We start from the raw sequence: 10,000 nt of genomic DNA, 5'->3' as shown, positions 1-10,000 counted from the left end.
CAATTGTTTACAGACAGATTATTTCACTGTTTCACAATTCCAGTGGATCAGAAGTTTGCATAAACTAAGTTGACTGTGACCTTTAAACAGCTAAGTTGACCTTTAAACAGCTTGGAAAATTCCAGAAAATTATGTCATGGCTTTAGAAGCTTCTGATTGGCTCAAATTATGTCAATTAGCCTATTGGAGGTGTACCTGTGGCTGTATTTCAAGGCCTAACTTCAAACTCAGTGCCTCTTTGCTTGATATCATGGGAAAATCAAAGAAATCAGCCAGGACTTCAGAAAATAAATCGTAGTCCTCCAAAAGTCTGGTTCATCCTTGGGAGCAATGTCCAAACGCCTGAAGGTACCACGTTCATCGGTACAAACAATAGTATGCAAGTATAAACACCACGGGACCACGCAGCCGTCATAACGCTAAGGAAGGAGACGTGTTCTGTCTCCTAGAGATGAACATACTTTGGTGCAAAAAGTGCAAATCAATCCCAGAACAACAGCAAAGGACCCTGTGAAGATGCTGGAGGAAACAGGTACAAAGGTATCTATATCCACAGTAACATGAGTCCTATATCGACATAACCTGAAAGGCCGCTCAGCAAGGAAAAAGCCACTGCTCCAAAACCGCCATAAAGTTTTCAACTGCACATGGGGACAAAGATCGTACTGTTTGGCCATAATGACCATCGTTGTGTTTGGAGGAAAAAAAAGGGGAGGCTTGTAAGCACGGGGGGTGGCTGCATCATGTTGTGGGTGGCTGCATCATGTTGTGGGGGTGCTTTGCTCACATTTCACATTCCTCAAGTAAAGTGGTGATCCTAACTGACCCAAGCCAGTGAATTTTTACTAGGATTAAATGTCAAGAATTGTGAAAAACTGAGTTGAAATGTACAGTGCCTTGCGAAAGTATTCGGCCCCCTTGAACTTTGCGACCTTTTGCCACATTTCAGGCTTCAAACATAAAGATATAAAACTGTATTTTTTTGTGAAGAATCAACAACAAGTGGGACACAATCATGAAGTGGAACGACATTTATTGGATATTTCAAACTTTTTTAACAAATCAAAAACTGAAAATTTGGGCGTGCAAAATGATTCAGCCCCTTTACTTTCAGTGCAGCAAACTCTCTCCAGAAGTTCAGTGAGGATCTCTGAATGATCCAATGTTGACCTAAATGACTAATGATGATAAATACAATCCACCTGTGTGTAATCAAGTCTCCGTATAAATGCACCTGCACTGTGATAGTCTCAGAGAGCTCACCAGTGGTCTCCTACTTAATGATAGCTAATCATCCTAATCGTCAGTTAACAGTGGTCTCCCACTTAATGATAGCTTAATCATCCTAATCATCAGTTAACAGTGGTCTCCTACTTAATGATAGCTAATCATCCTAATCGTCAGTTAACAGTGGTCTCCTACTTAATGATAGCTAATCATCCTAATCATCAGTTAACAGTGGTCTCCCACTTAATGATAGCTAATCATCCTAATCATCAGTTAACAGTGGTCTCCCACTTAATGATAGCTAATCATCCTAATCATCAGTTAACAGTGGTCTCCCACTTAATGATAGCTAATCATCCTAATCATCAGTTAACAGTGGTCTTCTACTTAATGATAGCTAATCATCCTAAATCGACAGTTACCAGTGGTCTCCTATTTAATAATAGCTTATCAGTGGGATAATAATGATGGTTCTCATAACGACCCTCTTTTCAACAGCTCCTACTATTAGATTCCTCCCAAATGGCACCTATTCCTAGAAATAGGACCCATAGGGCTCTAGTCAAAAGTAGGACACTATGTTGGGAAAAGGGTGCCATTTGGGACATAGCATGAGCTCTGCCTTCCTACAGTAATTGCACAACAATCCCTCTGGGTCACCTAAACACATTATAAAGAGAGGGTGAAGCAGGTGAGGAGGTGTCAGAGTAGAGATGGAGGAGGGAGAAAGAGAGAAATGAGATGTAGAGCATCTATTTGAAATAATGATGTGTATGTGTTAATTTGCCTACAGATGCATGTAATGTTCAGGTTCCTGTACAGATCAGTGTAATGTTCATTTCCTCTACAGATCAGTGTAATGTTCATTTCCTCTACAGATCAGTGTAATGTTCATTTCCTCTACAGATCAGTGTAATGTTCATTTCCTCTACAGATCAGTGTAATGTTAATTTACTCTATAGATCAGTGTAACATTCCTTTCCTCTACAGATCAGTGCTTCCTCTGTCAGTCTCAGGTGGCAACTGGGGATAACTGGGATTATTGACAACTCATGTTAAAAGACACCACCAGCTTTCATATGTTCTCATGTTCTGAGCAAGGAACTGAAACGTTAGCTTTCTTACATAGCACATACTGCACTTTTACTTTCTTCTCCAACACTGTGTTTTTGCATTATTTAAACCAAATTGAACATGTTTTCTTATTTATTTGAGACTAAATGTATTTTATTTATGTATTATATTAAGTTAAAATAAATGTGTTTATTGTTCATTTTGTATTGTTGTAATTGTCATTAATTACAAATATATATAAAAATCGCCCGAAGCCAGGCATGTTGTAGAAGCTGTTCACAACCCAGAGAGAGACAGATGGAGAAGAGAGGTGAGAGGAGGTGAAGAGAGGATAGCATAGGTCCCCAGGGGGAGTGTGTATGAGTGCTCACCTCCAGTACCCGTCCACTGATGTATCTGCTGCACGTCTCACACTTAACCCCAAACTGGGCGTGGTAGTCAGACTCACAGTACGGCACGTTGTCCCTGAAACACAAAGGGTTAAACACCCAATCAAAGGTGTGTGTGTGTGTGTGTGTATGTGTGTGTGTGTGTGTGTGTATTTGTCTGTCTCTCTGTGTATGTTTGTGTGTGTGTGTGTGTGGTGTGTCTGTTTGTGTGTGTGTGTGGTGTGTATGTTTGTGTGTGTGTGTGTGGTGTGTCTGTTTGTGTGTGTGTGTGTGTGTGTGTATTTGTCTGTCTGTATGTTTGTGTGTGTGTGTGTGTGTGGTGTGTCTGTTTGTGTATATATAGTACAAGTCAAAAGTTTAGACACACATTCATTCCATGGGTTTTCTTTATGTTTAATATTTTCTACATTGTAGAACAACATCAAAACTATGAAATAACACGTCGTAACCAAAAAAGTGTTCAAATATATTTTATATTTGAGATTCTTCAAAGTAGCCAACCTTTGCCTTGATGACAGCTTTGCACACCTCTTGGCATTCTCTCAACCAGCTTCATGACGTAGTCACCTGGAATGCATCTCAAATCTAAAATATATTTTGATTTGTTTAACACTTTTGGGTTACTACATGATTCACATCATGATTCACATGTGTTATTTCATAGTTTTGATGTCTTCACTATTATTCCAAAATGTATAAAGTAGTAAAAATAAAGAATGTCTGTACGTGTGTGTGTGTGTGTGTGTGTGTGTGTGTGTGTGTGTGTGTGTGTGTGTGTGTGTGTGTGTGTGTATGTGTATGTGTGTGTGTGTATGTGTGTGTGTATGTATAAAATTGAGCAGCTGCTGAAAAATGAGCTCCTGTATATATTGAGATTTAAATGTTTTTTTAGAGTGAAGTACATCGAAAAAATCAAGAGAAAACTGCAAGACTCAATAGAAGACAAAACAGGGAACAAACCAAAAAAAGACAGGCTTTTGAAAAATTAACTATTTTTCATAAAATTGTACAGTTATCTTAGCTAGCTGAAATGCTAGCAGAATTGTTTACTTGTTGCTAAGCAGTTGCTAGGGACTCTCCTGGAAGAAGCTAGCTAGCTTACAAAGAATAACAACAAAAAATATCTAGTTAACAGAAGAAAGGAAGACAAAATAAGGACAAAAGAAGGACAGAAGAAAAAGGAAAAGAAAGAGGACAACAAAGTGAAACAGTCAGCACTTCTATTGCAACTTTGTATTTCGTCGTCCTAACGTAGTCTACACTGCTATCTGCCCAGCAGCTAGCCAGCTAGCAAACGTCCACCGTCTACCGAATAGCAGCACTGTAGAAACTATTACACTCAACTGAACGACTTGATTAGTGTAGTGTTAGCTAGCTACATAGTTGTCTTTGCTGTCTTCGTATCCAAGATAATTGTGTAGTTTAGAGCGTGTAGTCTTAGAGTGATTATCTTAATTTACCGAGGTTAGCTAGCCAGCTATTTGTCGTCCTTAACGTAGGAGACACTGCTAGCTAGCCAACAGCTAGCCAACGTCTACTGAATAGAACTTCCGCACTCAACAACCCGGTCGCATTCCGCTTCGCTCCACAGGTAGTATCACATTTTCATTTCATTTCATTACAGCACAACGGTTTGATTTGTTTGATCGTAGCTAGCTACATAGCTAGCTACATAGCCGTCTGTGTATCAAAGATAATTGTGTAGTCTAGAGCGATTTTCTAGGTTAGCTAGCCAGCTATTGTTGTTTTTAACGCAACGTAACGTAATCAACACTGCTAGCTAGCCAGCTAGCCCCGAATAGCAGCACTGTAGAAACTATTACACTCAACGGAACGACTTGATTAGTGTAGTGTCAACAACGCAGCCACTGCCAGCTAGCCTACAAAGTCAACAAGGCAGCCACTGCCAGCTAGCCTACTTCAGCAGTACTGTATCATTTTAATCATTTTAGTCAATAAGATTCTTGCTACGTAAGCTTAACTTTCTGAACATTCGAGACGTGTAGTCCACTTGTCATTCCAATCTCCTTGCATTAGCGTAGCCTCTTCTGTAGCCTGTCAACTATGTGTCTGTCTATCCCTGTTATCTCCTCTCTGCACAGACCATACAAACGCTCCACACCGCGTGGCCGCGGCCACCTAATCTGGTGGTCCCAGCGCGCACGACCCACGTGGAGTTCCAGGTCTCCGGTAGCCTCTGGAACTGCCGATCTGCGGCCAACAAGGCAGAGTTCATCTCAGCCTATGCCTCCCTCCAGTCCCTCGACTTCTTGGCACTGACGGAAACATGGATCACCACAGATAACACTGCTACTCCTACTGCTCTCTCTTCGTCCGCCCATGTGTTCTTGCACACCCCGAGCTTCTGGTCAGCGGGGTGGTGGCACCGGGATCCTCATCTCTCCCAAGTGGTCATTCTCTCTTTCTCCCCTTACCCATCTGTCTATCGCCTCCTTTGAATTTCATGCTGTCACAGTTACCAGCCCTTTCAAGCTTAACATCCGTATCATTTATCGCCCTCCAGGTCCCCTCGGAGAGTTCATCAATGAGCTTGATGTCTTGATAAGCTCCTTTCCTGAGGACGGCTCACCTCTCACAGTTCTGGGCGACGTTAACCTCCCCACGTCTACCTTTGACTCATTCCTCTCTGCCTCCTTCTTTCCACTCCTTTCCTCTTTTGACCTCACCCTCTCACCGTCCCCCCCTACTCACAAGGCAGGCAATACGCTCGACCCCATCTTTACTAGATGCTATTCTTCCACTAACCTCATTGCAACTCCCCTCCAAGTCTCCGACCACTACCTTGTATCCTTTTCCTTCTACTCTACTTTTCACTCTCCTACTCGGATGGCATCGCGCCGTCCCAACCTTCGCTCTCTCTCCCCCGCTACTCTCTCCTCTTCCATCCTATCATCTCTTCCCTCTGCTCAAACCTTCTCCAACCTATCTCCTGATTCTGCCTCCTCAACCCTCCTCTCCTCCCTTTCTGCATCATTTGACTCTCTATGTCCCCTATCTTCCAGGCCGGCTCGGTCCTCCCCTCCCGCTCCGTGACTCGACGACTCATTGCGAGTTCACAGAACAGGGCTCCGGGCAGCCGAGCGGAAATGGAGGAAAACTCGCCTCCCTGCGGACCTGGCATCCTTTCGCTCCCTCCTCTCTACATTTTCCTCCTCTGTCTCTGCTGCTAAAGCCACTTTCTACCACTCTAAATTCCAAGCATCTGCCTCTAACCCTAGGAAGCTCTTTGCCACCTTCTCCTCCCTCCTGAATCCTCCCCCCTCCTCCCTCTCTGCAGATGACTTCGTCAACCATTTTGAAAAGAAGGTCGACGACATCCTATCCTCGTTTGCTAAGTCAAACGACACCGCTGGTTCTGCTCACACTGCCCTACCCTGTGCTCTGACCTCTTTCTCCCCTCTCTCCAGATGAAATCTCGCGTCTTGTGACGGCCGGCCGCCCAACAACCTGCCCGCTCGACCCTATCCTCCTCTCTTCTCCAGACCATTTCCGGAGACCTTCTCCCTTACCTCACCTCGCTCATCAACTCATCCCTGACCGCTGGCTACGTCCCTTCCGTCTTCAAGAGAGCGAGAGTTGCACCCTTCTGAAAAAAAAACCTACACTACCCTCCGATGTCAACAACTACAGACCAGTATCCCTTCTTTCTTTTCTCTCCAAAACTCTTGAACGTGCCGTCCTTGGCCAGCTCTCCCGCTATCTCTCTCAGAATGACCTTCTTGATCCAAATCAGTCAGGTTTCAAGACTAGTCATTCAACTGAGACTGCTCTTCTCTGTATCACGGAGGCGCTCCGCACTGCTAAAGCTAACTCTCTCTCTCCTCTGCTCTCATCCTTCTAGACCTATCGGCTGCCTTCGATACTGTGAACCATCAGATCCTCCTCTCCACCCTCTCCGAGTTGGGCATCTCCGGCGCGGCCCACGCTTGCGTCCTACCTGACAGGTCGCTCCTACCAGGTGGCGTGGCGAGAATCTGTCTCCTCACCACGCGCTCACCACGCGCTCTCACCACTGGTGTCCCCAGGGCTCTGTTCTAGGCCCTCTCCTATTCTCGCTATACACCAAGTCACTTGGCTCTGTCATAACCTCACATGGTCTCTCCTATCATTGCTATGCAGACGACACACAATTAATCTTCTCCTTTCCCCCTTCTGATGACCAGGTGGCGAATCGCATCTCTGCATGTCTGGCAGACATATCAGTGTGGATGACGGATCACCACCTCAAGCTGAACCTCGGCAAGACGGAGCTGCTCTTCCTCCCGGGGAAGGACTGCCCGTTCCATGATCTCGCCATCACGGTTGACAACTCCATTGTGTCCTCCTCCCAGAGCGCTAAGAACCTTGGCGTGATCCTGGACAACACCCTGTCGTTCTCAACTAACATCAAGGCGGTGTCCCGTTCCTGTAGGTTCATGCTCTACAACATCCGCAGAGTACGACCCTGCCTCACACAGGAAGCGGCGCAGGTCCTAATCCAGGCACTTGTCATCTCCCGTCTGGATTACTGCAACTCGCTGTTGGCTGGGCTCCCTGCCTGTGCCATTAAACCCCTACAACTCATCCAGAACGCCGCAGCCCGTCTGGTGTTCAACCTTCCCAAGTTCTCTCACGTCACCCCGCTCCTCCGCTCTCTCCACTGGCTTCCAGTTGAAGCTCGCATCCGCTACAAGACCATGGTGCTTGCCTACGGAGCTGTGAGGGGAACGGCACCTCAGTACCTCCAGGCTCTGATCAGGCCCTACACCCAAACAAGGGCACTGCGTTCATCCACCTCTGGCCTGCTCGCCTCCCTACCACTGAGGAAGTACAGTTCCCGCTCAGCCCAGTCAAAACTGTTCGCTGCTCTGGCTCCCCAATGGTGGAACACACTCCCTCACGACGCCAGGACAGCGGAGTCAATCACCACCTTCCGGAGACACCTGAAACCCCACCTCTTTAAGGAATACCTAGGATAGGATAAAAGTAATCCTTCTCACCCCCCTTAAAAGATTTAGATGCACTATTGTAAAGTGGCTGTTCCACTGGATGTCATAAGGTGAATGCACCAATTTGTATGTCGCTCTGGATAAGAGCGTCTGCTAAATGACTTAAATGTAAATGTAAATGTAAATGTATGTGTGTGTGTGTATGTGTGTGTGTGTGTGTGTGTGTGTGTGTGTGTGTGTGTGTGTGTGTGTGTGTGTGTGTGTGTGTGTGTGTGTGTGTGTGTGTGTGTGTGTGTGTGTGTGTGTGTGTGTGTGTGTGTGTGCGTGTGCGTGTGTGTACTGACTTGCTGATGTATTCCCCAGTGAGGACCATGTTGCAGGTTAGACACTTGAAGCAGCTGACATGCCACTGTTTCTCCAACGCCAGCAGAGACTGTCCCTGTTTTATATCCTCTCCACACCCGGAACAGTCTGGAGAGAGGGAGGAGGGAGATGGGGAGAGGATGAGGGAGGGGGAGAGAAGGGGACAGGGAGGCAGAGGGGGCAAGGGAGGTAGGGAGAAACGGAGGGAGAGAGGGAGAGAGAAGGGGAGACACGGAGAGAGAGAGGGAGAGTGGAGGGGGAGGATGAGGGGTGGGAGAAAGAGGTGAAGAAAAGTGGTGAGAATTAGGGGGATAAGTGAAAAGAAGCGAGAGGGGGACAAACCTGAGGGGCTAATGTATCTATACCCAACAATGTGTGTATCAACTCAGTGTATCAGCCCTATACCTGCAGACCCCTAAAGGGGGTGTGGTCTAGGGGTTGGTTCTAGATTGTGTCACCCTAAAGGGGTGTCGTCTCGGGGTTAGTTCTAGATTGTCACCCTAAAGGGGTGTGGTTTAGGGGTTGATTCTAGATTGGGTCATACGAAAGGGGTGTGGTCTAGAGGTTAGTTCTAGATTGGTTCCAAGTAGAGTTCCTCTCAGATCCACCAGTACCTGAATACCCTAGACCTGATCCGAGACCTGAGCGGGTCTGAATCCAGAATTCAAATTAATGTCACAGGTCTAGGTCAGGTCTGATATGATTGTCACGGGTCTCGGGTAAGTGTAATTTTAACTGACTTGTCCGGAAGGGACCGCACAGATCCGAATGCGAATGCTGCAGTAGAGAGAGAAAGCAATTGTATAATTTATGCTCCTGCTCTTGCTTTTCACGAGAGTGGAGCGTGGTGCGTGTAGCCAGCGAGCTTAACTAGCTTCTCGTTCGGTTTGATGCAGTCCAAGACAAGTACCACATAATCATCGTGGACGATAAATAACCTAGCTATTGCAGCTATTATTCTACTATAGCGTGAGTCAGGTTGGTTGGTTGCTGTCTTTCATCTCTCCCTTCCTCCTCCCTGCTCCCCATGTCAGTTGCTCACAGTACAGCCCCTCCCCCACTTGCTAGAATGGCATCTATCTCCCTCCTCTCATGCTTTATCAGCTCCAGTTAACAAAGTAGCTTAAAAATGACTTTTCTGCTGCTTCCCTCACTAGGACTGGGCCTGGACCCGACCAGGTCTACATGGGGCAGTCTAGTTGTCCATTCAGAACGGGTTTCTATATTAAAAAATTAATATATGCATACATTGGGTCTGCGAGGGAATACTCAGGTCCATTTTGGACCCGTGAAGACCTCCAGGTCCAAGTCTCGAGGTCATGAGGGCGGGACTTACGGCTGGGTCCATGGATCTTGATTGGTTCGTTGGAGGTGACGAGTGTGTGAGAACACTGTTGACACACACAGTCCTTCCCACTGAACGTCACTCTGTCTCCGATAGGGAACGGATTCCTGAACGGGGAGATACACACGGATTAAATACACATTTGCGTACACATACACAAGCATGCACACACACACATACATGCACACACACACAAGCACGCACGCACGCATTTGCGTACGCACGCACATACACAAGCATGCACACACACGCACACACACAACGCACGCACGCACGCACACACACGCACACACACACACGCACGCACACACACACACACACACACACACACACACACACACACACACACACACACACACACACACACACACACACACACACACACACACACACACACACACACATACAGTGCGCCCAGGGAAGCCACATGGTCATTGTCCTCACCACTGAACAACCAACAATCTCACCCTTTGCTGGGATGAGGACACACACACACACACACACAAATGGTTTCACTGTGACTGACGAAATAAACTCTAAAGCCCAGCTTTAGATACATGCAGGAATAACCCCTTACTTTACCCAGAAAAGGCTGTGTGTATATTTGATGTGTGAGAGCAGGTATCATGTATTTGGTTGTGAGGAAGATGTCT

The 10,000-nt window shown here is 46.3% G+C and overlaps 1 protein-coding gene across 1 annotated transcript in view; it reads right to left on the bottom strand.

The window, feature by feature from the left end:
• LOC118383875 (actin-binding LIM protein 3-like) overlaps nt 1-9,454 on the bottom strand; it is a gene marked incomplete at its 5' end in the record, with an annotated part of 37,236 nt that extends 27,782 nt beyond the window's left edge. Inside the window, 3 exons of the mRNA XM_052502509.1 lie at nt 2,673-2,766; nt 7,984-8,110; nt 9,339-9,454. Of these exons, the coding sequence (XP_052358469.1) occupies nt 2,673-2,766; nt 7,984-8,110; nt 9,339-9,454 (337 nt within the window). The remainder of the gene's footprint in view (nt 1-2,672; nt 2,767-7,983; nt 8,111-9,338) is intronic.
• Between the last annotated feature and the right edge of the window lie 546 nt (nt 9,455-10,000).

The sequence above is a fragment of the Oncorhynchus keta genome, unplaced genomic scaffold (genome assembly GCF_023373465.1).
Source record: "Oncorhynchus keta strain PuntledgeMale-10-30-2019 unplaced genomic scaffold, Oket_V2 Un_contig_15690_pilon_pilon, whole genome shotgun sequence".
NCBI lineage: Eukaryota > Metazoa > Chordata > Actinopteri > Salmoniformes > Salmonidae > Oncorhynchus > Oncorhynchus keta.
The sequence above is the reverse complement of the archived record's forward strand: the minus strand, read 5'-3'. Positions and strand labels throughout refer to the sequence as shown.